At 51.7% G+C, this 27,066-nt stretch overlaps 1 protein-coding gene across 2 annotated transcripts in view; it reads left to right on the top strand.

The window, feature by feature from the left end:
• The window catches only part of KIAA1755 (KIAA1755 ortholog), a 46,757-nt gene extending 19,908 nt beyond the window's left edge, over positions 1-26,849 (top strand). The window contains exons 4-14 of one of the 2 annotated variants that reach the window (XM_010355339.2): positions 142-339; positions 9,111-9,234; positions 11,067-11,160; positions 12,069-12,155; positions 13,519-13,635; positions 15,692-15,790; positions 16,724-16,872; positions 19,549-19,687; positions 20,955-21,077; positions 21,847-22,068; positions 25,581-26,849. In XM_010355339.2, the coding sequence (XP_010353641.2) occupies positions 142-339; positions 9,111-9,234; positions 11,067-11,160; positions 12,069-12,155; positions 13,519-13,635; positions 15,692-15,790; positions 16,724-16,872; positions 19,549-19,687; positions 20,955-21,077; positions 21,847-22,068; positions 25,581-26,282 (2,054 nt within the window). In that variant the 3' untranslated portion in view covers positions 26,283-26,849. The remainder of the gene's footprint in view (positions 1-141; positions 340-9,110; positions 9,235-11,066; positions 11,161-12,068; positions 12,156-13,518; positions 13,636-15,691; positions 15,791-16,723; positions 16,873-19,548; positions 19,688-20,954; positions 21,078-21,846; positions 22,069-25,580) is intronic. The other variant, XM_030915552.1, reaches the window with a different exon arrangement.
• Positions 26,850-27,066: the final 217 nt, after the last annotated feature.

Below are 27,066 nucleotides of genomic sequence, written 5' to 3'. Positions count from 1 at the left end.
GGGCTTAGTGCAATGCCTGGCACATGGGAGAGATCAATAGTTGTAAGCTATTATTAGTCAGAAGGAGAAAGCGGAAGCGTTCTCCCCTTAGAAAGCGCATCTTCTGCTTAACATCCTTTTCTTTGTTGTTGCTTTTCCCAGCTGGAACAACTCAGACCAAAACATCTGGCCCAGCCACTGCCTCCAGCCCACTGACTGAGGACAAGGCTACCTTCCTAGAAGCTTCTGCAGGCTCCCCAGAAGATGGCCCCACCCTGGAGGAGGAGCCCCCAGAGCCTGAGCCCAGGATTGGGGCTCTAGGTGTCAGGGTTTTCCGCTCCAGGATAGCATGCCTGCCAGGTACCAGGGGATTCCAGCAGGGGGCGGTGGGGAGGGAGCTGGGGGCCCCAGAGCATCCTCAGGTGCTGGTGGGTGGAGGGGAGGCAGGGAAAGCCCTGGAGGCCTAGGTTCTAGACAAAGCCTCCTTGGGCACCAGTTTCCTCATCTTTCCCATGGGAGAATTGGAATAGATGAAAGCAATTTGTTGGTGTCCATCCACCCATCTATATGTCTGTCTGTCTGTCTACTTGTCTATCCATCAGTGAGGCAGCCAAGGTGGATATCAGGTTCCCCAGAAGCAGACCCTGAGACATAGATTTTTGGGAAAGTGACTTATTGGAGGAGGGCTCTGAGAAGAAGGACAGAGGGTCAGGGCAGGGGAAGGAACCAAGCAAGGCTGTGGACTGACCCCAGGGAGAGCGCTGGGGCATGACCTGCCCCACAGAGTTGGCTCCAGCTTAAGGCATAGGGGACTGGCCTTTTATAATCCTTGTCTGTCAGTCATTAACTGTGGGCTGATCCCCAGTCTGTCCGTCATTAATGAACTGCAGGAACTGCGGGCTAATCCTGGAATGGGGTGGGGCAGGGGGAGCCAGTGATCCAGTTCAGTCCAGGGTGCTTCTTCAGAGGGGGCATCTGTGAGCCACTGACAGCTGGTACTTCCAGACTCTGGGGATAGGTTCTCTGCCTGCTAAGGGGATCCGGGTTTGGGGTACTAGCAGCATCCAATACAGAAGGTCTTATCACTCCTATTTAATATTTCCTCATTGTTGTAACAGACATCTACTGGGTCCTGGGTTTAGCACTGGAGATTCATAAAAGAACAAGTCTGATGTGTTCTCTGCTCTCAGGAAACCTATATTCTAGTGGTGGGGAAAAGCCAACAGATTATCACAACAGATTATTGCAACCCAGTGTAAACAAAGTGTGACAGTTGGGAGGGACAGGGGGCTGTGGAAGTACAGATGAGTCCCCTCGTTGAGGCTTAGAGTAGTAGAGGTCAAGGAAGACTTCCTGGAGGAAGTAACGGAAAGCCTAATCCTATGGTATGAATAGGAATTATCCAGGTGAAGAGTTGGGAACAGTGTTCCAGACAAAGGGAACAGCATGTGCAAAGGTCCAGAGGCAAGAGAACCACAGTGCTTTCTGGAGACTGACTGTCCTGAAATACTATTTTACTTTACAGACTTCTACATCTCTCCAGGACCTTGGGCACTGCCCTGTCTTTTTGCAGCTCCCAGGAGACCTTATCTGTCCTTTTCCTGGTCATCTTTGCTGAGGCTCCTGCTGTTTGTTCCTATATTAATTGAACACAAAGGATCTCATGATCCTCTTAGGGCTGTTATGTGCCAAGGGCTCAGATTTTGTCCATGGAAGGCTCTGCTATGGGAGGAAGAAGACCTTTGTTTTAGTTCTAACTCTGTCATTAGCTCCCTGTGTGCCCTTGGAGAAGTCACTGCCCTCTCTGGCCTCCTCAAGAGGAGGAGAACAGGCGGATAGCACCTGGCTCATTGTCACTCTTTCCTCAGTTACTCTTGTAATTCTTGGGAATTGCAACATGCACTGTTAGCTCTCACATGCCTGATGTGTAGTAAATGTGCAAAAAGCATTTGCTGCGTGAATGAGCAATGTCCACACGCATGCTCCTTCTGTCTGTTTTTTGTCCTGCTCTTCTCTAGTGATCTTGTCCTTGTTCCCCACATGACTCCCCCCATGGCATCCCCTGTAACCAACTTCTCCCAGCTGGGTTTTCATGTTAAGGCTCCCACTCCTTCATTACCACTGCTTCTCTTTCCAGCTGACCCACTGCCCCAAGTTTCATCATCTTCAGGCCTCCCAAAACCTTGAACCTGTTGGCTCAACCATCTTTTCACTTCCCTTCTCCAGCATGTCTCCCCCCACCCTCCACCACATCCCTTCCCCGTTACCACGTCTCCCCCTATCATATCCCTTCCCCATCATGCCACCCCCACCCTCCACCACATCCCTTCCCCGTCACCATGTCTTCCTCTACCACATCCCTTCCCCATCACCTTGTCTCCCTCCACCACATCCCTTCCCCATCGTCCTGTCTCCCCCACCACATCCCTTCCCCATCATCATGTCTCCCCCACCACATCCCTCCCATCATCATGTCTCCCCCACCACATAATTTCTCCATCATCATGTCTCCCCCATCACATCCCTTCCCCAACATCATGTCTCCCCTACCACATCCCTCCCCATCATCATGTCTCCTCCTTCACATCCCTTCCCCATCATCGTGTCTCCCCCACCACATCCCTCCCATCATCATGTCTCCCCCACCACATCCCTCCCTATCATCATGTCTTCCCCACCACATCCCTTCCCCATCATCATGTCCCCCACCACATCCCTTCCCCATCATCATGTCCTCCACCACATCCCTTCCCCATCATCATGTCCTCCACCACATCCCTTCCCCATCATCATGTGTCCCCCACCACATCCCTCCCATCATCGTGTCTCCCCCACCACATCCCTCCCCATCATCATGTCTCCCCCACCACATCCCTTCCCCATCATCATGTCTCCCCCACCACATCCCTTCCCCATCATCATGTCTCCCCCACCACATCCCTTCTCCATCATCATGTCCCCCACCATATCCCTTCCCCATCATTATGTCTCCCCACCACATCCCTTCCCCATCATCATGTCTCCCCCATCACATCCCTCCCATCATCATGTCTCCCCCATCACATCCCTCCCATCATCATGTCTCCCCCACCACATCCCTTCCCCATCATCGTGTCCCCCACCACATCCCTTCCCCATCATCATGTCTCCCCCACCACATCCCTTCCCCATCATCATGTCTCCCCACCCCAATCACATCCGTTCTCCATCATTATGTCTCCCCTACCTTCTGTCACATCCTCACATCCCTTCTTCCTAGCTTAGATTCCAGGCTCACATTGTAATCACTTCCTTTCAAACACTCGCTTGCTTTTCTTTTCCACCTTCACACTTACCTGGAGAAATCCCAGCCTCCGTAAGATCCAACTCTCTACCTGCACCCTCAAGCTGAACAAAGATGGAAAAATCCACACATTTGTGCAGGCTAATTGTGTTAGATTCCTGACCACTGACCTCTGGGGGTCCCAGTGGTGCTGGTGGATCCTACTTCACCTCCAGAGTCCTGAATGACTCCCCCACAGTCCTGTGTGATGACTTTACACCTTCTCTCTCCTTTGACCTTCAACACCACCTTCCCCAACTTAAATCTCAGCTGATGACCTTCCTTCTGGTCTTACTGAGTAAGCAGAAGCAATTGGAAGAAGTCTATGAACTCCTTCTCTGTGAACCACATTCACCTGCTTGCTGGCGTCTGTACCCACAGGCTCAACATTCTAGTACGGATGAATTGTCCATGTGCCCGAGGCTGACCCTGAACCAGTGCTCTGTTCCTCTCTACCTCCTCAAATACATCCCTCCAGCAAGATTCTCCTCTCCTTCCTACAGGATCATCTTCCCTCTTTGGCTCTGGGCCATTCCCATCAGCTTGAGAACATGCTACAATATTGCCCAGTTTGAAACCAGCCATTCTAGGCCCCCATGTTCCCACCCTCACCCTTGTACATTAAAACTCCACAAAAGTGTTGTCTGTGTTCCCTGTCTCCACACTTTCTCTCTTCCACTCACTCTAATCAGAACCCGTTCCCCCCTGTGCCACTGAGACAGGTCTTGTTGAGGTTGTCATTGTATTCCATGTTTCTAGATCCAGGGGTCAATTCTCAGTCCTCATTACCCTTGACCCTTCCACAGCATTTGGCATGGATGGCCACTTCCGCCTATTGAAAGGCTTTCTTCACTTGCCATTAGATCTTCAGTCACCCAGTGACTCCTCTCACCTCACTGGCCACACTTTTGCAGTCTCCTTTCCTGTCTCCTCCTCATCTCCACAACCTGTAAATCCTGGAGGGCCCCCAAAGCCCAGTTCTTGGTCTCTTTCTCCTCTCCATCCACACTCACTTCCTAGGCGATCTCATCCAGGAGGCGGAATATTTTCTGTAAAAGCTCTCTCCACACTGACAACCCCGACACTGATTTTTCCAGCCTGGGTCCTGGCCATGAACACCAGACTTATCCATCCAGCTGTTTACTCCTTGATGTCTCTGCATGGAGGACTCACAGGCATCTCTAACTTAGCATGTCCAAATATGGACTCCTGACTTCACATTCCCTTACCCTGCACTTCCCAACTTTCCAGTCTTTCCTCATGGCAGTAAAAGATGATGACATCATCCTTGATGGCTCTCTTTCTCTTACACCCCACATTCAATTTAACTGTCAACTCTTCCATTAAATTGTATTCAGAATCTGTTGACTTCACCCCACCCAAGTCCAACCCAGTGTGGTCTCTTGCCTGCTATAGTGGTCTCCTCGCTGGTGTCTCTGCGTCCACACTGGCCTCTGTTGGAGTTTCCTTGTAGCGCAAATAGTCCCCAGAGCCTGTGCTTCAAGATCTAGATCTGCTCCAAGCCAGCCCCATGAAGCAGGTCTCCCCATAAAATTCCCATAAAGATCTGTTCTCAGGAAAGAAACTGATCAACACGCAGATGTGAATGTCTGCTCCCATGCTGGGGATGGGGTTTTATTTAATAGGCACTGTATTTGTTTCCCATTGTGGCCATAACAAGTTATTACAAATTAGTGATGTAAAACAACACAAATGTATTATCTGATAGCTCTGTATGTTAGAAGCCCAACATGGATCTTGCTGGGCTAAATCCAGATGTCTGCAGGGCTGCATTCTTTCCTGGAGGCTCTAAGGGAGATTCCATTTCCTTGCCTTTTCCAGCTTCTAGAGACCACTACTTTCCTTGGCTTGTGGCCCCTTCCTCCACCCTCAAAGCCAGCAATGTTGCATCTCCCTCACCCTCCATCCATCTTGGCACTTGCTCCTACCAAAGCCAAGAAAAGTTCTCTGCTTTTAAGGATTCCTATGATTAGACTGGATGATCCAGGATAATCTCCCCACCTCAAGGTCCTGCCCTTCACTATATCTGCAATGTCCCTTTTGCCATGTAAGGTAACATATTCAAGGTTCTGGGGATTAGGGCATAGACATCTTTGGGGCCACAGGCACAAAGCCTTAGGAGAGGGCTTCCCTGTCTTTTCACTGGAAAATCCCTAATGCAGAAGAGAATGAACAGAGCCCCTGGGATTGAGACCTCACCCTGAGCTCTCAGTTGCTCCATACAGATCTCTGAAATCCTTTTTGTCTTTAAAATTTCTATACAGTTTAAATATCCATAAATACAATACATTCACACTTGTTTTGACATGAAAACTGCTTCTAATTGCTTGCGAATTCAATTACTTACCATTCCTCCCTCCCCAAACTTGGAGTGCCTCTTCTTGCTGCTGGCAGATACAGCACATTTTTCAGCAACTTTGGGCAACCCCGGCTTACCCACCACCCTCATTTTGCAATCCTCATTTTCACCTGAGGCTCATAATATCTGTGAACAGCACAGCTTCAAGCCAAGGTTCTGAGATGCTAATGATGGTTTTCTGGTGCCAACTGGTAAGTGAGGATAACATTTGGGGCAAAAGGATCTCCTTGGCCCAGCTGAAGACAAATCAGGTGGAGAACTGCCCCTTGCTGTAATCAACTCAGCTGGTACTGGGTGTGGGGGTGCAGGGCCCTGTTCCAGGCAGTGTGGGGAACGAGACATGTGAACTAATCGCATGACCACTGTGTCCCGGTGTGGAATGTCCTGAGTGTGTGAACCCTTTGCAGATCAAAGTGAGATCTGGGGACTACCTACATTGGCATGACCTTGGAGCTAGGGAGAGAGGCAGAATCTCAGGCCTGCTGAACTGGCATCTGCATTCTAGCAAGATCCCCAGGCCCATCAGAGTTTGAGAGGTGTTGCTCTAACCCTCCATTCCTTCATGAATCAATCACAGACATTGATTATCCAGCCTTGTGCTGAGCACAGGGATGCAACAATGAGTTTGACCCAGTGCACACCCATAAGGGCTCTCAGTCTTGCAGGATCTCACAGAGGCCTACATTTGCTTTGGGAACCTGGGACTGGGGAAGAGCTTCTAAAGAGGGAAGGCAGTAGGGAGGTCTTCCTGGAGGAGGTGGCATCTTGGCTGGTCTTTGAACGATAAGGGGGATTTCGCCAGTTGGCGATAGGACAGAAGGGCATACCTGGCAGAAGGAATAGGGTGAACAAAGCTGGGTGGTATCTCCTGTCGTTGGTGGCAAGGGGAGACATAGTATATTAGTGTCCCAGGACTGCCATAACATGGGTGGCTTAAGCAACAGAGATTCATTTTCTCATAGGTCTGGAGGCTGGAAGTCCAAGATCAAGGTGTTGGCAGGGTTGGTTTCTTCTGTGGCCTCTCTCCTTGGCTTGCAAATGCCCATCTTCTCCCTGTGTCTTCATGGGGTCTTCCCTCTGTGTCCAAACTTCTTCTTACAAGGACACTGGTCATATTCTATTAGGGCCCACAGTAACCTCATTTTAACTGAATTACCTCTTTAAACGCCCTATCTCCAAATGCAGTCACATGCTGATGTACTGGGAGTTAAGACTTCCACATACAAATTTGGAGGGGTGGGAGTCACAGCTTCGCCCCTAACAGCTAGTGTATGAAATGAGGGTGGAAGAGTGTGCAGGGCCTGAGACACTTCAGTGCCAGGTCCAGAAGCTTGCAGTTTCTCTTCAAGGCCATAAGGAGCCATAGAAGGTTATAGAGAAGGGGAGTGCAGCACCATCAGAGCTGCAATTGAGTTCCAGGCCTCAGGTTTATAGCAGACAAAGGCTCACCATCACCCCTAATTCAAGGGGTGAATCAGGCATGGTCTCTACCCTTGCAGAGAGTTTGGGGACCTAGGCCCATGGGGGACTGGGAAGCTGCTTCCTCACCGCCGTTTCCTCATCAGCAAAATGGACCTAGGTACGTGATGTAGCATTTCCTGACCCAAGGGATCCAGCAGCTGTGATAGGATTTTGGAGGGACCTGTACCAGCACCTCCGTCTTCACAAGTTGTGCATTTTTTTTTCATGGTTTAATGACTTCACCTTCTTTTTGACTTTTATATTATGAAAAATTTCAAACCCATAGAAGAGTAGACAGAAGAGTATCATGAATACCCATGTACCTATTACCCAGATTTAATAAATCTTAACATTTTGTCATGCTTCATCTATTTTTTTCTGAAGAATTTATAAAAATATTACAAATCTTCATATTCTGTCCCTTAAATATTTCAGTGCATTCCCTAATAATCACAATACCATTAGTACACTTAACAGATTAAAAAAAAAAAAAGTTTTTTTTGAGGCAGGGTCTCACTCTGTCACCCAGGCACAATTATGGTTCTTGCAGCCTCAACCTCCCCAGCGCAAACGATTCTCTCACCTCAGTCTCCTGCGCAGCTGGGACCACAGGCACACACCACCACTCCTGGCTAATTATTTTTTTAATTTTTAGTAAAGACAAAGTCTTGCTATGTTTCCCAGGCTGGTCTCAAACTCCTGAGCTCAAGCCGTCTCCTACCTTGGTCTCCCAAAGTGCTGGGATTACAGGCATGAGCCACTGCACCCAGCCCCCTAACAAAATGAAAAATAATGTCCTCATACTAATCAATTTCCAGTTCCTATTCAAGTCTCCCCTCTTAGCCCCAACAAAATGTCTTTACTTCTGAAACTTGTAAGTGAATATTAGGAAAAAGATCAAATCCATAATATCAAGAGGATATAACATTGATATATATGGATGCACATTTATATACACACAAATTTTTTTTATTGTTTTAAAAATTATGTCAGATTTTAAGACATATGTGAAAGAATGTTCCAGGTGGTTGGACTCCTGCGAGGCAGCACTTGTGAAGGTGGTTAGGTTTGTCCAAGGCTTCGTGAGCTGTGAAGGGTTTTGCACGTTGCAGAGGGTGGTGTCCACATGGAGTGGCTGGTGGCCATCGCAGGGCATCCTGGAGTGAGGTGACTGAAGTGCAGGGCTCTGAGTCCAGGCTGTGGGACAGGCGTGGTTTCCCAAAGCCTGGGCCTCTTTCCTCGCTGCTGTACTTCCCCTCCCCTTTCCTCCCATGAGGATGGGCTGTACTGGCTCCCGGAGCCTCAGCCTCATGACCCCTGTGGGGAGAGTGAGGCACACGGCCTAGATTTCTGGAACAGGAAATAGCCTGTCGGGAACCTAGGGTTGAAAGTCTGCAAGAAGAAATCGTGAGCTGGTGGCCACGGGGCTGCACACTCACCACCCCTTGGACTGGAGATGAGAACAGAGACAGTGATCATTGTAACGACCAATGATTAAGCAACTCAATCATTCACTGAGCTCTTGCTGTGTGTTAAGTGCTTCTCAGGAGCTGTCTGATTTCATCCTCGAAATAACCTAATAAGCTCAGCAGATTATTCCCGCTGTTTAGCTGATGAGGAAACTGAAGCTCAGAGGTGCACTGACTTGCCCACAGACACACAGTGAGTCAGTGCAGAGACTTGACCCCTTTCTGTGTGACCCCACACTGTGAGCTGTGCCTGCCCGCATACTCTACACAGAGGGAGTGCTCTGCACAGAGGAGATTCAGGGAAGCCTTTTCTCACGAAGTTACATTTGAGCTGGGTCTTGAAGGATGAGTAGAAGTCAGAGTTCACAGAAGGAGAAGGAGAGAAAGGGTGTTCCAGGCAAAGGAACCGTTATGGCCAAAGTTGTGAAGGCCACAGGAGAGGTTCCCTAGAGGGCCCCACCAAAGTTCTCACTGCTCACGTGTGCCCTCTGTCCTCCAGGTGGCCGGGACAGGGCTGGGCGGCCCCTGCTTCTGGTGTCAACTACAGAGGGTGCCTGGGAGGCACCGTGGTGCACAGCTTCAGAGGTCACCAAGCTACTCTCCTACCTGTGCACCATCCCCAGGTAAGGGTCTGGGCCACCCTGACTGCTCCAGCCCCAACTCAACCTTCTGGGCCCAGAGCCCTGGACCAGACACTGAGTGGAGCGGCACCATATCCTTCCATCCAGTCGTCTGTTCACAGAGCCAGTCCCCAGACAGATGCTGGGGGAGAGCAAAACAGCCTCAGTCCCTGCCATCGGGGGGTTGTCAGGCTGGTGGGAGAGACGGACAGAGTGCGAGAAACAAACCATGGCCAAGAAACTTTCAGGAGTGTCATTGTGATGAAGAGAAGAGCGATGTTTGTAGATCAGTGGTTTTCGAATTTTTTTTTTTTTTTTTTTTTTTTTTTTTTTTTTTTTTTTTTTTTTTTTTTTGAGACAGAGTTTCACTCTTGTTGCCCAGGTTGGAGTGTAATGGCACAATCTGAGCTCACTGCAACCTCCGCCTCCCGGGTTCAAGCGATTCTCCTACCTCAGCCTCCTGAGTAGCTGGGATTACAGGCATGCGCCACCATACCCGGCTAATTTTGTATTTTTAGTAGAGACGGGGTTTCTCCATGTTGGTCAGGCTGGTCTCGAACTCCCGACCTCAGGTGATCCACCTGCCTTGGTCTCCCAAAGTGCTGGGATTACAGGCGTGAGCCACTGTGCCCGACTTGAAATCACCTCCCAGAGCCTCCTGTCACTATCTGTCACTGGGCCTTTCTGTGCTCAGTTTCCCCTTCTAGGATAATCATAGCAAATATTTACATTCCGTTTACTTGCTCTATGCAGTCACTGAGTGCTTTACACGAATGAATTCATCAGTCCTCACTACAACCCATAAGGCCAGTACTATCATTATTAAATTGACTCAGGGAGATGAAATCACTTGCCCAGATCACACGGTACTAATGGCAACGCCACAGCTCTACCCTCCCACTGGGCCACCTCAGGTTTTGCCTGTGCACTGAGTGGTTGTAAGGCGTGAAGGCAGTTAGGGGCTATTTTTCAGTCCTGCCTGATTATCAGACTGGCCAAGGTGCTTGGAACCACACAGATTCCCTGGCCACCCTTTACCCACTGGCCAGATGGCTAGTGGGGTGGGGATGGGGAAGGAAAGGGGTGAGGAATCTGTATTTTAACAAGTCTTGAAAATTGGGCCAGTTTGGAAAATCCTAAGATAGTCACTGAAAAGTGGCCCACTGTAAGCTCAGTGCAATGTGGCTGAACTAGGGAGAGTGTTTTGGCTGTAATTAACCGAAATTCCCATTTAAAATGTTTTATCTGTTAAGGAAATGTATCATTCTATGGCTCTGCCTCGATCTCTTTGTAAGAACTTTCTAAAGGAGAGAATGTCTTTCCCAGAAGCCTCTTTCCCCAGAAAACTTCCCCTCACATCTCATTGGCCAGAAATGTCACATGACCCTCCCCCATCTAAACCAATCACTGGCCAGAGGAATTAGGTCACTACTGTTGGCCTCAACCAATCAGAAGCCAGGCTCTGGGGGAACATGGCTTTTTGAAAGGAGTTGGATTCTTGAACAAAGTAAGGATTCTGCCTACACAAAAAAGTGGGTGAGTCCCAAGTGACTCACTTACCGTACCTGGGTTAGTTGCTAGAGTTAGGAATAGTAGGGCTATAAACGAGGGCTGTATGAGGTATTTCAGGAGCACCAAAGAGGAAGCAAAGGGCTCTGCCTGGAGAAGAACCATGGAGGACTTCCTGGAAGGGGCATTGGAACCTGGTCTTATAGGATGAAGAGTTCACCAGTCAATCAAGGTTTCTAGCAGCCAGGTTCCCTCACCTTCCACTAGATTCTGCCCCCTGTCCAAGGCCATCCAGCAAGACCGTCCATTCTGTTTACCACCCACAGGCCTGAAGATAAAGCCAAGGGGCTGGCGGTCCTGATCGATGCCAGGAAACAGCCCCCACAGCCTGGTCTGGTCAGTGCCCTTCAGGCCACCCAGGTGAGTGGGAGGTGGAGAGCCTTAGCCTAGTAAGTCCTGGAAGCCACCAGGGGCCTCCTGACATTCACAGAGCCCAGGAGTGCTTAGGGCTGGGACCAGGACTCTCAAGCAGGAACTTTTACCGCAGACAACAGAAAACTCAGCCCTAACAAGCTTGAAGCTCATTGGTTCATGTCACTGGACAGTCCAGGAGCCAAGTCCAGTTTCAAATATGGCTCGATCCAAGGGCTCAGCTATTGTCACTAGAATCTGGTTCCTCTCTCTCCATTTCTGACCCCGTTCTTTTTGGAGGATGCCAAGCCACCCCGCTTGGCACCCCGTGCCCCTTGGTGGCCGGATGGCTCCCAGCAGCTCTGACTTCACATGGTCTCTAATTTAAATCCACTAGGAAAGAGTAAGAGATCATTTTCCCAGAGGTCTCATTAAACATTTATTTGTGTCTCAGTTACAGTGGGTTCAGGAGTCCCTCCACACCCAACCCTGTGGCCTGGGCGTGAATGCTACACACTGATTGGCTTAGACTTAGATCACATAAAGCTCATGAGCTGAGAAGGGAGGAGAGAAGAGATTCCTATCCAGCCATTATGGGTAGCAGAGTCAATGGAGGTTCTGCATCTGCTTACCTTATGGTCTGACCTCCTTCGCTTTGTAGATGGGCAAACTGAGGCCCAGAGGGGCAGGTCATCTAGAAAGGTTTGCAACACAGCTTGAACCTACTGCTCTCATGACTTCCAACCAATGATTCACGGTCCAAACATATCACACAAATATCCCAGCCATGGGGGGGCCCCATCCTGTCCTTGTGGCCCATTTGCCTGCATCTTACAGGGGATGAAGGAGGAAATCAAAGTGTGTGAGGCTTCATGAAGGCTTGGGCAGAGCAACTCTGCAGTGGTTGTCTTTGACAGGTTCAGCTCCCAGCCTCCATCCGAGCTATTCTCTTCCTGGGGGAGAAGGAGGCGGCTCTTCAGCTGCAGACATTACCTGACATCCAGGTGAGGGGGACTCAGGGTCGGCAGTTGAGGAGGGGAGCCGTTGGGCTCTAGCTGAGCTGGGGTTAAGGGGAGGGAGAACTGCAGAATTCATGAGCTAGAAGAGACCTTGAAATAATCTAGTGTAGGGCAATAAATACGAGGCCTGAGTGCTACCACTCCCCAGTATAGCTCTGTGGCAGGCATCGTCAAATCAGTCACAAAATGATTTCTCTCTGGCTATCCTAGCAACTCCTGGTGGGTGCTGCCACATGATCGAGAATTGCACATGGCATGGAACCTATCTGAAAAGCTTCATCTGGTCCATCCCTCCTCCCTTTCTTTTCAGAGGGGGAAACTGAAGCCTAAGGCCACACAGCAAGCTAGACGCAGAGCTGGAGTTACCTGACTCCGGTGCCTTTTTCACACTGCGGTCAGACCTGCTCTTCCTGTATTTCTCACCCTAATTAATACAAATGTGGAGCTGAAGTGGGATTTTGCAGGAAAGAGCCCTGCAGCTCCCTTTAATTAGTGCCATACACCACAATAATGAGTATGGGCAGTCAGTCCTCTGTCCTGCTTCGGGATGTGATTTTCAAACTCTCCTTCCTTCTGGTGAGTGAAGAGGCACATTGTGGGTTGGAGACGTGCTTTTCTAACTTTAATGTGCTTACTGATCTCTTGGGGAAATACATTAACGTGCAGGTTCTGATTGAGTAGTTCTGGATGGGTCCTGGGACTCTGAATTTCCAACATGTCCTAGGTGATGCTGGTGCTGCTGGCCCATGGACCACACTTTGAGTAGCAGGAATATCAGTTGGGTCCAAAAAAACCACAGAATCCACCAAATCCCAAGCCTAGGTACTGGAGCTATTCCCAGCATAAACCTCAAATTTCTCTGCCTGGGAGAAGCAGTCACCTAGTTCTTCTTCCATCTCTTAGGGGACACTGTTGGGATTTAGTGACTTTTCTCACCAGCCCCCAGAAGGAAACAGCTCTTGGTGGCTGTGCAAGGATTACAAAGAAGTTTCATCACAAGGGCCAGCTTCAATCCATTTGTGTGATTGCCCGGAGAGCTGTACTGGGAAGGAGCTAAGCTCAGAGGGACTGAGTGCTATGATTGATTAATGATGCCTGCCTTGGGCACAAGCTAGGAGAGTGGCAGTGTGAGTGCTGTTTATTTGCCGTTCCTTAACTGGGTTCTGGTTCTGAATTTTGATTTGTAAGTTTCCAGAGAAGATTGGTTGCCCACAAAGCAACTTTTAAAGCTAGAGTCAGCCTTACTTGTGGGAGGTGAACTGGTGCTGGGGCAGGGATCTGGGCAGGACCTTCTAAAATGACTGTCCTCACATTGAGTCTCTGGTTCTCCTGATTCTTTGGTCTGCAGGTGGAGGTGCTGACCTCATTGAAGGCCCTCAGCCACCATGTGGACCCCAGCCAGCTGCCCGCAGCCCTGGAAGGCCCCTTCCCCTACTGCCACACCGAGTGGGTGCAATTCTTCCAGGTGTTTACCATCACAGCCTTTAGCCCCTGACCTGCACTCCTTCTCTTCCTCTCTTCACTCTTCTGCCTCAACCCTGCTATGCTAAAAAATGAACAGTCACTCAACAAATGTTTACAATGAAGGTACAGAGTAGAATGATTAAGAGCTTATGCTCTGGGGCCAGGCTGCGTGCGTTGCAATCCCAACTCTGCTGTGTGATTTTGGATAAGTTACTTACCTTCTCTGAGCCTTGGTTTCTGCATCAGCTAAATAGGGGATAATAACAGTACCTCCTCATGGGATTTTTGTGAAGATTAATTTAGTTAATGTGGGCAAAGAGCTTAGAAGAGTGTCTGGCACATAAGAGCTATGTCTATGTTAACTGAAAATAAATTTACAGGGCTGGGCGCTGTGGTTCACACCTGTAATCCCAGCATGTTGAGAGGCCGAGGTGGGTGGATCACATGAGGTCAGGAGTTTGAGACCAGCCTGGCCAACATGGTAAAACCTCATATCTACTAAAAATACAAGAAAGAAAAAGTTAGCCATGCATGGTGGTATGCACCTGTAGTCCCAGCTACTCGGGAGGCTGAGGCATGAGAATCACTTGAACCCAGGAGGCGGAGATTGCAGTGAGCCAAGATCACACCACTATACTCCAGCCTGGGTGGCAGAGTGAGACTCTGTCTCAAAAATAATCATAAAATAAAATAAAATAAAATAAATAAAATTTACAGGCACTTGCTCTATGGACCCACACAACTCAGGAAGCTCAGGGTCTGGTTCCCTCCAATAAGAGGGAGGAAATAAGGCAGCCGCCATTGCTGGGCTCCTTTCCTGTGTGATCGCAGTCCCTCCTCCCCACAGCCCCAAGAGGGGGCATTTCATACCCAATTCAGTACATGAGGACACATAGGGCGAGGGTGCCTTTCAGTGGGCTTAAACCACACCAAAACCCATGCCCGTCAATGACCCTGGCTTCTCTCTAGACCAGGGTTGTTCAACCGTAACCTATTCACATTTGGGGTCAAGCAATTCTGTTTTGCGGGGAGCTGTCTTGTGCGTTGCGACATGCTAGGTACCAGCCCCGGCTCTACCCACTGTTTGCACCCCACAAATTATGACAATTAAAGAATGTCTCCTGACATTGCTGAATGTCCCTGGGGGGCAAAGTCACCCATCATTGAGAACCACTGGTCTATACTAACAGTCTAACATGGTGGCTTATTTACTTTTTGCCCAGGTGATTTTTTTTTAATTGTGTGTTTTTGAATAGGCAGTAAGTATATTCACATTTCAAATGGTACAAAAAGATACCTACTGAACAATTCCCTTTTCTGCTTGTCCCCCAGGGTCCTAGCTTCCCTTTCCAGAGGCCTCCAATGAATCCACTGGTTTTTGAACTGTGTTTTCGCTTTAAACCCTTTCCTTCACATGAAATCTTACCTATAGGCCCACTACATAGATCTGAGAATGACGATAAACACAGTACGGGCTGGGCTCTGTTCTAAGTGCCTTGCATATATTAATGGGTTTAATCCTGACACAACCCTATAAGGCAGGAACTACTATGATGTCCATTTTAAAGAGGAGGAAGCAGAGACACAGAGAGGTTAAGTAACTTGCCCCCCAAGGCCTCACAGCTTGTAAGTGATGGAGCTGGGCTGAAGCGGGACTCAGCCGAGAATGTGCTCTAACTCCCCTCTTCCTTCCCTTACCAACCACGGTATCGCCACAGGCCTGGGAGTCGCTCAGGCCTGTCTCCTTTCTTCTCCCTCACTCATATGCAACACCAGTGGTTCTCAAAGTGTGATTCCCCAGGCCAGCAGCATGAGCAACACCTGGGAACTCATTAGAAATGCACTTTCTACCGTGCCTCGCCCCAGAGGAACTGAAGCAGAAACTCAGGAGCAGAGCCCAGAGCCTGTTTTAACCAGCTCTCCAGATGCTTCTGATGCACCTGGAGTTGGAGTTGGAAAGCCACTGCTTCCCACCTGCCCTGTGCGCTCCTGGGATGGAAAGGCATGCTCTGGGTTGGCCTGGACTGACACCCACCCTCTGGTCCTCTGTCCTGCAGAAGCTGGACCCTTTCCTTACTGACCTCCAGCAGGCCTCTTCCCTGCTGCAAGCTTCCATCGAGGAATTCGAGAAGGCCGACCCCCCTGGCGGGATGCAGGTGAGCCTGGAGCACAGTGGGTGGGGAAGCCACACTACATCCCAGACTCCAGGGACCAAGGACTTTGAGAAGGGGGCAGCCTGGGGAAAAGGGGGAGGACATTATCATCCCTGTTTTTCATCATTCACTTGACTCATATTTGAGGGGCACCCACTTTGTACCCTGCACTGGAGACCAGCCTGGGGCAAACTGACTTGTCCCTGCCCTCTCGGGGTTCATGGTGCTGTGGCAGAAGTGGTAATTTAAAAAGCAAACAAATAAATGGGTATGTCATTCCAAATTGTGTCAAGTCCTGTGGAAGTAAGACTGGGAATAATGAGGGAGGAGGGTCTCTTTGAAGAGCTGGAGTTTAAGTTGAGGCTTGAAGTTTGAGAAGGAGCCTGCCTTTGTTGGGGGCTGTGTTCCAGGCAGGGGGCAAACACTTGCAAAGGCCCTGAGGTGGGATTATACCTGGGGTGTTCAGGAGTAGCAAGGAGGCCAATGTGGAGCAGAATGAGTGAGAGAGAAGCACGAGTGGAGCTTCTAGATGCAGCGGGAGCTGGACCAAGGAAGAGTTGGTCTGAGATTCAATTTGAAGCCTGCAGGGAAGCCACTGGAGAGTTTTAAACCAGGGGTTATCAGATTTGCACTGAGATCCGTTCAACTGTCATGTGGAGAATAGACTGTAGGGGGAGCCAGAGGGCAGCAGGGAGATCAGTGAAGAGGCTGGAATGGGTGTCCCAGCAAGAGATACTGGAGGGTGGACCAGAGAGGTTGCCATGGTGATGAGAGGGGGCATGGCTACAGGGGATATTTTAGAGACAGAAACGACAGACTTTCTGGAGGACCTTGAATGCCAAACTGGGAGTTGGACTTGATCTGGGTGTGGGAGCCTTGGAAGGTTGCAAAGGGAGAGTGGGGATGGAGCCTCAGAGCACCTCCCTACGCTGGCAGGAGGCCACCAGGTGCCTGAGCAAGTCCAAGGAGCTGATGGAGGCTGTGCTGAGGGACCCGGGCCTCCTGGGCCTCCAGCGGGAAGGTGGAGCCACCCTGGCCAGGCTGCAGCGCGATGCCAGCAGGCTGGACTTCAGCCCTGATGTCAGGTACAGACGTCCAGGCCTTTCCTCCTCCACCCGCTCCTGTTTCTGGCCCAGGAGCTTGGAGCTGGGACCACACCACCTAGGGGTCACATAGCCAAGCCCTGAGGGTGCCCAGCTTTGCAGTAGTTGCAGGGCCTGTATCCCAGACTGAAACCTGGTCACAGAAACCCACCCTGAGCCCTGGCAATTTCCTCGCCCCTTCTCTGCTTCCCCTTCTTCAGCCCCAGCCGTCTCGAGCCTGGGATGGGCATCGGAGGATGTTGCCTACCCATTTCTGGTCACCCTTTTGGACAAAGCACTTTCTCCGACCCACACACCAGGCTGAGCCCCTCCAAGAGCCTGTCTCATTTATTTCTGGCAAGAACCCTGTGAGGTCCACATTGTCCATTTGGCTGATGGGTAACTGAGGCTCAGCGAAGGGAACTAGCTGCTAGGCAGCAGCTGGTCGCGGATTTGAAGCCAGGTCTTCTGGGCACTGAACCCCTACCCGGCCCTGCCTTTCCCACTAGGCTGCTCAGACACACTTGTGAGAACCTCATGGTGTCTCGGGGGTCTCAGAGCCGGAATAAATTATAGACATTCCTGGAAAGTTCCAGCTTTCTTAAATTTAGGGGGTGGGGGAAAGTCAGTCATTAAATTGGTCAGTAATTGCAAATATTTTCACCCTCTTAGAATACAGTTACTTATATTCGAAGTCAAGGGCTGGTATGCATGAGTTTTTAAGAACATTTTATTTACAGAACCAAGACCTAAATAGCACTTTGTATGTGTCCAGCATTTTTCTCAGGGCTTTACAAATACCAACTCATTTAATTCACTCCTGAGGTAGCTGTAAGTATTATCTCTATTTTACAGTGGAGGAACCTGAGGCTCAGAGAGTGTAAGGGATTAGTCCAGGGTCACACAGCTGGGATATGGTGGGGCCCGGACTTGAATCCAGGCTGTCTGGCCCCAGAATCTTGAACAAACCACCCAGAGCTGCACTAGACTTGAGAGCAGGATCACACAGATGGACGCACAGGCAGCATTAGGTGTGGGGTCATCTCCCTGCCCCTCAGTGCCCGGTGGGGGCTGGCACTGCCTTCTCAGCCTGTTCCACCTTCACCTGCCTGCCGGGCCCAGGCTCCTCCTGTCCACCCGAGGCCCCGCAGACCCACAGCTACCAGAAGCTCCAGCAGGGGGCACTGTGGTCCCACATGAGCTGCTGCAGGCGTTTGTTCTGTAGCGGGTCCCTGCAGCCCTAGGCTGTCCGTGTCCCTCCGTTCCTCCCTCTCCAGGCAGGCAGATATTCTCTGTCCCACTCATGCACCCTGGGCCCACACCTCTTCCCTGCAAGGGTGGCAACCCGTGGGGAGCTGCAGTCAGATGGGGAGGCCGAGGTAGAGCAAGGCACCCTTCAGGAAGTTAAAAGCTTTTCTTCCACCTTCTCTCTTCCATTTTCCCTCTGAAGGCAGAGGAGGGCAGAGCAGGGTTTGAAATTCCTCCCTTCACGCAAGTATCGCTATGCCTGAAATCCCATCCACACTTCTTCCTTAGTGTCTTGTGGCTTTGAGCATTTTAAAAAATTATGTGCAGAAACAGCCCTGGGTCAGGTTCCAACAAGTCCCATCTGCAAGTCGGTTCCCCTCCCTTGACCTCAGTTTTCCCATCTGTGAAATGGAGGCAGGGCCGGCAGGTGTGTTGCAGCTACTTCCCACCATTGCAATAGAAATAGCGCGAACCTGACAAACATCGTGCGCTGGGCACAGTGTTAAGTGTTTTGCATGCTGAGCCCTGGTTCTCTGCCCTGGCTGCCCCTGGAACCACCTGAGGTGCTTTAGAAAGCATCAGTGTCCCAGCTGGGCAAGGTGGCTCATGCCTGTAATCCCAGCACTTTTGGAGGCCGAGGCAGACAGATCACCTGTAGTCAGGAGATCAAGACCAGCCTGGCCAGCATGTGAAACCCCATCTCTACTAAAAATACAAAAATGACCCGGGCGTGGTGGCGCACGCCTGTAATCCGAACTACCCGGGAGGCTGAGGCAGGAGAATCGCTAGAACCCAGGAGGCAGAGACTGCAGTGAGCAGAGATCACGCCACTGCACTCTAGCCTGGGCAACCAGCCTGGGGGACAGAGCGAGACTCCGTCTCAAAAAAAAAAAAAAAAAAAGAAAACATCAGTGTGTTGGCTGCACTCAGAGTCTGCTGACTTCGTTGGCCTGGGGCAGGGCACTAAGATTTGTTAAAGCTCCCAGGGCAGGTTATAATGTATAGCTGGAGTTGAGGGCCAGGGCGTTAGATCATTTAATCCTTACAACCATGCTATGAAATGGGTTCTGTGATTATCTCCACCTCACAGAAGAAAAAGCAGAGACATAGAGAGGTTGAGAAATTTGCACAGAGCCTCCTACTAGAAGGAAGCAGAGCTGGGCTTTGAACCCTGTCCGGGCCAGCTTCATACCCTTCTAGGGAAGGGGGAGGGTCATTTCACTTCCTACTGTGTTCTCTTGTCCTCCCAGTCCATGGAAGACCAAGGCTGAGGCCCAGAAAGGTGTAGGGACCTGCCCACAGTCACACAACAAGTTAGCTGGAAACCCAGGCTGGGGCCACAGAGGTGGAGGGACAGGCCTATGTGGGGCAGAAGTACAGCAGGGTGAAGAGGGCAACACAGGCCTTTTCTCACTTCCGCCCACCTCCCAGGAGCCATCTGGCTGCAGCCACTGCCTTGTACAGCCTTGTGGACGAGCAGCTTCATGTTCTGGTCACCGCATCCAACAGCCTCCTGGGGAAGCTGGAGCTCCGTGTCCGCCTGGGCCGCCTGGAAGCTGCCATTCACCAGGTGAAAGGGGGGTCTGGCTTGAGGTGTGGGGATTCTGCCTGGCCACATTCCACAGGAAAGCCCCGACTCTGGGCCCGGCCCTAGGCAGGTGCTTTGTTCTGGAGAAAGGACACCAGGCTGGCAGTCCTTCAAAGGCCAGGCAGGCATCCTTGGGGCATAGCACATGACATGGTGCTCAATAAGTGCTCAGTGAGTGAGAACATGGCCCCAAGAGCTGCATTTATTGAGCACCAACTCTGTGCCAAGCCCTGGGCCAAAGCCGTTGTGAACATCATTGCTTTCCAAACTCATCTTGGGGAAGGTGCTAGGATTTCACCCACTGCACAGACAAGGAAACTGAGGCTGGGAGACATTATGTCACCTGTGTGTGGTTGCATATCTCGGAGTCTGATTCTGGAACCTGCACCTGGTGTGGCTTCATCTGACTGCGGGTGCTGAGAACCAACACATTCCTTTCTGCCTGGAGCTGCGGGGCACGGCGCGCTCCTGCATCAGACCGCACTGGTCCATTCCCGGCTCCAGCGCTTACTCATGGTGTGGTCCTGGACAAGATATTTAACTCTTCAGTGCTTCAGTATCTTCATTTGTTGAATGGGGGGTAATATTAGCACCTGCTACGTTGGATCTGTGAGGATAAAGTGAGTGAATAGGCTCTTTAAGATGCCCCAGAATAAGAAAGGAACTTCCACTCAGGGGGTTGAGAGCCATTATGTACCCACTGTCCCTCACTGAATCTTTATGTCTACCCCATTTTACCACTGAGTAAGCTGAGGCCCAGAAAGGAGGAGTGGCTTACCATGTTCACACAGTGAGTTTCCAGCAGGCCCATGGACTTTCCTCTGCAGCCTGCAGCTTCTTCTCCAGCACTGTTTGCCTGTGCACACGCGTGCGCACGCACACACACAGGAACAGGGAGCTCATCACCCCTGAGGCCACCCCTTTTATGATCCGGCGTCACTGAGTGGTTAGAGTAGCCTGAAGTTCACCACCCTGTGACTTCATTCAGATAACAGTGTGCACTGAGGGCGTTGGCCAGGCCAGAGGCCCTCTGGGGTCCCACTTTGAAGAGCATGACCACGCACTCCCCTCCGCAAGCCATTTCTTCCCATGCCCAGAACTGGGAGAGTGTCAGTCCGAGCCAGTGGCCACAGCCCTAGCCACTGAATGAGTGAGGACCGAAGACCTCAGCCTCCAAGGAAATGGGGAAGCTGGACAAGGGAGGTCGCCTAGCAGCCCGTCATGTCCAAATCTGCCTCTCCTGCCCCAGGTCAGCGACTGGATGGAGCAGGAAGGAAGTCGGTGCCTGCAAACGCTGACCCCCAAGGATGGAAGTTTGGAGACAGTGGAGAAAGCCCATGCAGAGTTTGAGAACTTCTTCCTCCAGGCTGCAGTGCGTTCCAGACAACAGCAGAGCAGGACTGGAGCAGATGGAGAGGGCATTAGAGGGGTGGCACTGCCAGGGCAAAGCTGTGGAGGGGGGAAGAGCAAGGAAAGTTCCAGGGACAGTGAGGGAACCAGCTTGGATTGCAGAGCTCAGCTGAGATGTTATCTCCCTCAGGGGTTCTTACCACATGGCCAAGCCCAAAGAATATTCCGAATTCCCCAGAGGGTTTCTTAAAATGCCATTTCCAGGGCCTCACCCTAGACCTGATAACTCAGCCTCACAGAGCCGGGGGTTGAGGGGCAGGGAAGCTGCATCAACATGATGCAACGTGACAAGGCTCCGGACCACAAGGTGATTCAGCCCCGTATCAGCGCTCAGGAATTCCCAGGACAGTGAGGAGCGAGGGCGGGGGTGGGGACAAACAGGGAAACGTGCACAGAAAGGGAGAATGTGGGGACTCAGAGCAGGAGCCTTTGGAGTCAGAGAAGTTTTCCAGAAGGGACATCTAAGCAGAGCCCAGCTAGGCAAAGTGAACTGCCATGGCGAGGGCCTGGAGACTTCCAGAAGCATGAGAACTGCTCTTTATTGTTCACCCCTCACCAGGAGCTAAGCCCTGTAAGGTGGGTGCTGTTAGGGTCCCCATTCTACAGATGAGGAAACCGAAGCTCAGGAAGTCTCCTGGCTTGGCAGCAGGGCAGCTGGAGGTTGTTGACTTTTGAGGGAGGCCCCAGCCAAGGCGGGAGCTGAGTCAGCACCCCCTTCTCTCCCCTCTCAGGCCCAGTACCGCCGAGGCCTGGAGCTGTCCAAGCAGGCCGCTCAGCTGGGAGCTGCAGCCGGAGGGACTGGGAGGGCAGAAGGAGCAGAGTTCCCAGAGCTGGCAGCCTTTGCCTCTACCCAGCGGGCCTTCCAGGCTAAGCTGACCCACTTTTACATGGCGGCCGAGCGGCAACGCACAGACCTCGAGACGCTGCTCCACCTGCACCGCTTCTGCAAGAGGGTGAGCCCCGGGGCCCACCTGTACGGATCTCCCCGATCCCCTGGCTGGGGGTATGGTGGGGACACGGATACCTAGACACAGCCCCATGGCCCACCTCCATAGACAGCCCCCCATCCCCTGGATACCTAGGCACAGCCCCCCCGCCCACTTGCACAGACACCACCCCCATCCCCTGGTTGGGGGCACAGCGGGGACAGGGATACCTAGACACAGCCCGAGGCTCTTTGTGATTCACTCCCAAGTCTTGTAACAGGAAAAAAACAGTGGGAAGGAGAAGAGCTGAGATTTGAACATAGATGTATCCGTGGTGCCCCGTGACATGCCCTATATGCTTCCCCAAAGAGAGAAGAGATGATGACAGAGTCCCTTCTCCAAGCAGACCTGACGATGATGATGAGGATGGGTTGTTGGGAGGGTAGTGCACATTTGTGAGTGTGTACACCACACCAGACCCTCCTGTGAGCACTTCACACACCTTACTTGACTTCGTTCTTACCCGTACCTCTTTGATGACAGGACACCAATGTTGTTCCCACTTTACAGATGAGAAAACTGCCCAAAGAGGGCAGCGGTGAAGGAGGATTTGATTTAAGAGCTGCCACCCATCCTAAATTCATGTAGCTAAATCTCTCTTTAAAAAAAAATTTTTTTTATGGGAAAACTGAGGTCTGTGGGGACAAAGGAGCAGGGTGGGAGAGTGTGGTCCAGCTGGGACAGCGCCCCCATGTCTGGCCCAGGCCCAGTGCCCTCAGCTGCCCCTTGCACTTGCCACCAAGGACAGAGTATGAGGAAGACCTGCCCCAGCCTCCCAGCTGTCAGGCCGGCCCAGCGTGCAGGCCACAGCGGTCACAGGCTGCTTCAGAGAGCAGCAGGAAGGGCTCTGGTCAACTCACACCTGGGGCCCTGGGAGGACAGGGCACTCTCTGTCTGCTTGGGACAGCAGGCAAGGGAGGCAGATGTCGGCAGTGGCAGCAAAGGGCTCCCCCAGTTCCAGCTGTGCACAGTTAAGAGCACGATACAGGCAGAATCCTAGCCTTGGAGCCCAGGGCTTCATGTCCTTGAGTGAGTTCTGTGACCTCAACCACCATCTTCACTGCTCTAGGCCTCAGCTCTTTGCTAAGACCATAGTTAATGGTTGTGTGGTTCTTATGATGAGCAAGGCCCTGTTCTAGTCATTTCACATACTGTTTTATTGTCGCCCCGATCCTATGAGGCAGGTACTACTATTATGCCCGTTTCCACATAAGGAAAGAGACAGGTCAGATAACTCACCCAGGGTCACACAGCTAACCGAGTGGGCAGAGATTCAAACCCAGACCATCTGGCTCTACTGCCAGCCTTACCAGGTAGTGACAGATTTCAATGGAAGTAACCCCTGGCACAGGGCTTTGTTCAAATTCAGAATGATTATTAACATCAGTATTATTATTATTAGGAGGAGGAGGAAGAGGAGTAGTGCCTCCAGGGTTAAGGACATCTGGAAGCTTCTTTGCCTTGCCCACTGATTTCAGCCAATTCCAGCGCCAATGGCCTTCCCAGATCAATCAAACGTGCTCCAGCTCTGAGGCCTTTGCATGTGCTGTTCCCTCAGCCTGGGAAGCTCTTCCCATTTACCGGCTGGCTTCTTGTCTTTCTTCTGTTCTCAGCTCACACATCCCCTCCTTGCAGACGCTCTTTCTGACCACCCACCCCTGTCTCTCTCATCACCCTGTTTTGTCACTTCTGGGCACTCACTTTGATCTGAAGTTGTCCTGGTGCTTGTCACTCACTTGTCTCTTGCATGGTGTCCGCGAGGCGAGCTCCCTGAGGCAGGGACTGGGTCCGAGTTGGTCCTAGCTCTATCCATGGTTCCTGGCACAGGCTTGGCCCACAGGGGCTCAGGGAGGCTGTGCAGGGAGTCAGGATAGGCTGGAAGCCTGGGGATGGCCTGTGTGGAGGTGGTGTCTGTGCCAGGCCTAGAAGTCATGCAGAGGAGGAAGCAACCCTGACTTTGAGTCCAACTCTCGCTGTTGGATCTGGGCTGGCCCTGTTTCCTCTCTGGCCCTGAATTTCAATTCGTTCCACAAGGGGTTGGGCAAGATGATTTCTGAGGTGCTATCCATCTCTGTCCAGCTTAGCCTGGAAGGTCAAGTCCTGGACAGACAGACAGATGATGGGACAGCCCAGCATCAGGCTCAGCCCCTGGTGGGGAACGTTGTGCAGCAGCTTTGGTCCTAAATAATAATAACACAATGGTGCCACTAACGGAGATTTATGGAGCTCTTTCCTGGCCATGAGCTCCGTGTGCTTGCACGAATATGAAGCCATTTATCTAAAGACAAGTTCCCTTAATCCGTGGAAAGATGGTCTCTTCGGAGAAAATGGTTCTCCAATCCCTACAGCCTAACAGCTCGCTGTCGGGTTCTAAATTAATGGAGAGAAAGATTATGTTTTTCACGAGCTGCTGGGAATGTGTTGGCTTCTTTGCAGTCTGCAGACATTTTGTGGGGGAAGCGGGGACAGACAGAATCACAAAATGGGGCAGAGGCTCGGCTGGAGGGAGGGGGCCTCCGGGCCTGGTGTGGCTGACAGTCTCGAGGTGTGATGGTGAGGGCATACCCCTGCCTGGCCCGTTTCTCCTTCTGCCCACTGAGGTGCTTGGAGGACAGATCTGGGAATCCTAGCTCCTCCCTGACTTGCTGTGTGACCTAGGGTAAGTGAGTTCACTTCTCTGAGCCTCAGTTTTCTTCTCTGTGAAATGGGCTGCTGGTGCAGTTCAGTGCGATCCTGCCTGAGACAAACACAACCTGGCACACAGTCAGCGCTCAATAAACATTAGCTAGACTCTCCCTCACAGCACTCACAGGGGTTAATACAACCACGGATAGGAATTTCACCTCTCAAAAGGCTTTTCATGATCATCTACTGCAACTTCCATTTTACAGAAGAAGAAACTGAGCCCCAGAGAGAGCTAAGTGCCTGCTGGCCCGTAGGTCTATTAGAATGTGTCTGATGGGCCGGGCACAGTGGCTCATACGTATGATCCCAGCACTTTGGGAGGCCAAGGCAGATGGATCACCTGAGGTCAGGAGTTCGAGACCAGCCTGACCAACAAGGTGAAACGCCATCTCTACTAAAAATACAAAAATTATCTGGGCATGGCAGCAGGTGCCTATAGCCTCAGCTACTCAGGAGGCTGAGACAAGAGAATTGTTTGAACCCAGGAAGCAGAGCTTGCAGTGAGCCAAGATCACGCCACTGCACTCCAGCCTGGGTGATGGAACAAGACTCCATCTCAAAAAAAAAAAAAAAAAAAAAAAAAGTGTCTGATGATCCTCAGGGTGCTTGGGGGCTGTTTCCAGATGGCAGGTGTGTGAACCCCAGGGAAGAGAGGGAAACCAGGATCATCATGGTCAGTGGAGAAGATCATGGCCAAGCCGAGCGAGGCCCTGGCATGGGGCACGTATTAATTCAGTCCTCCACGGTCCCACTTCTAGCCTGAGTCCCCACCTCCCTCTCTTCTTGTCCCCCAGATGACCTGGTTCCACATGGACTGTCAGGACCTGATGGCCCAGCTCAGGCTGGACAAGGCCTCAAGGGTCAGTCCTGGGGACCAGCGCCGCCTCCACCGCTACCTGCAGCGACTGGCATCTGAGTTCCCTGCTGAGAAGCTCGCAGCCGTGGGGCTGCAGGTGGCCTCCCTGAGCCGGGTGGGCCTGGGCCAGGAGCTCTGGGAGGAGGCCCGGATCAGGCATGAGGAGATCCGGATACTCCTGGAGAAGGCACTGACCCACTGCTCTTTCCCAGAGACTCCCACTGCTCACTCAGTGCGACCAGAACGAAGAGGGGCGGCGGCCAAGGGCCAGGGTCTGAGTGTAGAGGTCGCTTCTAAGGGGAGGTGGGACCAGCCCCCACTAGACTCACTGGGCATGGACCGTTTGCCAAAGTCCTGTTGGCTTCCTGGGGCCCCCAGAGGGGAACAGAACAGAACTTTCCAGGCAGGCTTTCCACCCCAGGAAGCTGGCCGGGCTGCAGAGGCTGAAGACGGCAAAGGCGCCCACGAGCTCCCTGACCCTGCCCACGAGCATTCGCTTGCCACCACTTTCTTCTGGCAGCAGCCCCCAAGGCAGAGCCAGGTCCCTCGCCCCACTGGGGGCAGCTTCTCCTCAGAGGGGACAGACTCACAGACATCCCTTGAGGACTCACCCCAGACAAGTCCCCTTGCCTCCCTCTAGCTGAGAGCCCTCTTCAGTGGCACCAGCCTCCGGGAGCACTGGGACAGGGCCCAGCTGGAGGGGTAGCTGGGAGCTCTGGTCAGTCCCAGTGAGACGTCGCCATGGAGCACTGGTTTTACATTCTGCCTCTGCTGGGACGGTGAGAACTGTCGACCTGCCTCTGGCTCCAGAAAACTCCTGGAAGACCCAATCCTCACCCATGCAGAGTAGCGAGAGTGGGCGTCAGAACCAGGGCGCAATAAAGCATGTGATTGGCTCCATCCCTCCAGGCTCTCATTGTGGAAAGAACTGTTGGCACAGACCCCTCCAGAGGTCTCCCTGGCAGGCAGGCAGACACCCACCTGTAGCTCAGGAACATACACAGCTCTCCTCTCGGCCACGAAGTCCAGCGTTGCCCTCATACAGAATGTTTGGGGAGATTCGGGAGTGGTTCCTTGTCTTGGATTCCAGGAAAATGTACCCTGAGATGAGGATTTAAGGATCAGTGTGTTTGGTGCTGATCCAGGAACCTCAGCTGGGGGAGTAGGAGGTAAGTCTGCAAAGGGAATAAAGAAGACGTCAAGCAAATTTTCTTTTTTTTTTTTAATTTTTAAAAATTCATTGTATTTTATTTTTAGAGATGAGGCCTCACTACATTGCCCAGGCTTGTCTCAAACTCCTGGGCTCAAGTGGTCCTCCTGCCTTGGCCTGCCAAAGTGCTGGGATTGCCTCCCCCTGCTCCACCTCCCCACCCAGGGACAAGGTCTCACTCTGGTGTCCAGGCTGGAGTGTGGTGGTACAATCA

The sequence above is a fragment of the Rhinopithecus roxellana genome, chromosome 13 (assembly GCF_007565055.1).
Source record: "Rhinopithecus roxellana isolate Shanxi Qingling chromosome 13, ASM756505v1, whole genome shotgun sequence".
Classification (NCBI taxonomy): Eukaryota; Metazoa; Chordata; class Mammalia; order Primates; family Cercopithecidae; genus Rhinopithecus; species Rhinopithecus roxellana.
Note: the sequence above shows the minus strand (reverse complement) of the source record. Positions and strands in the feature narration are given on the sequence as shown.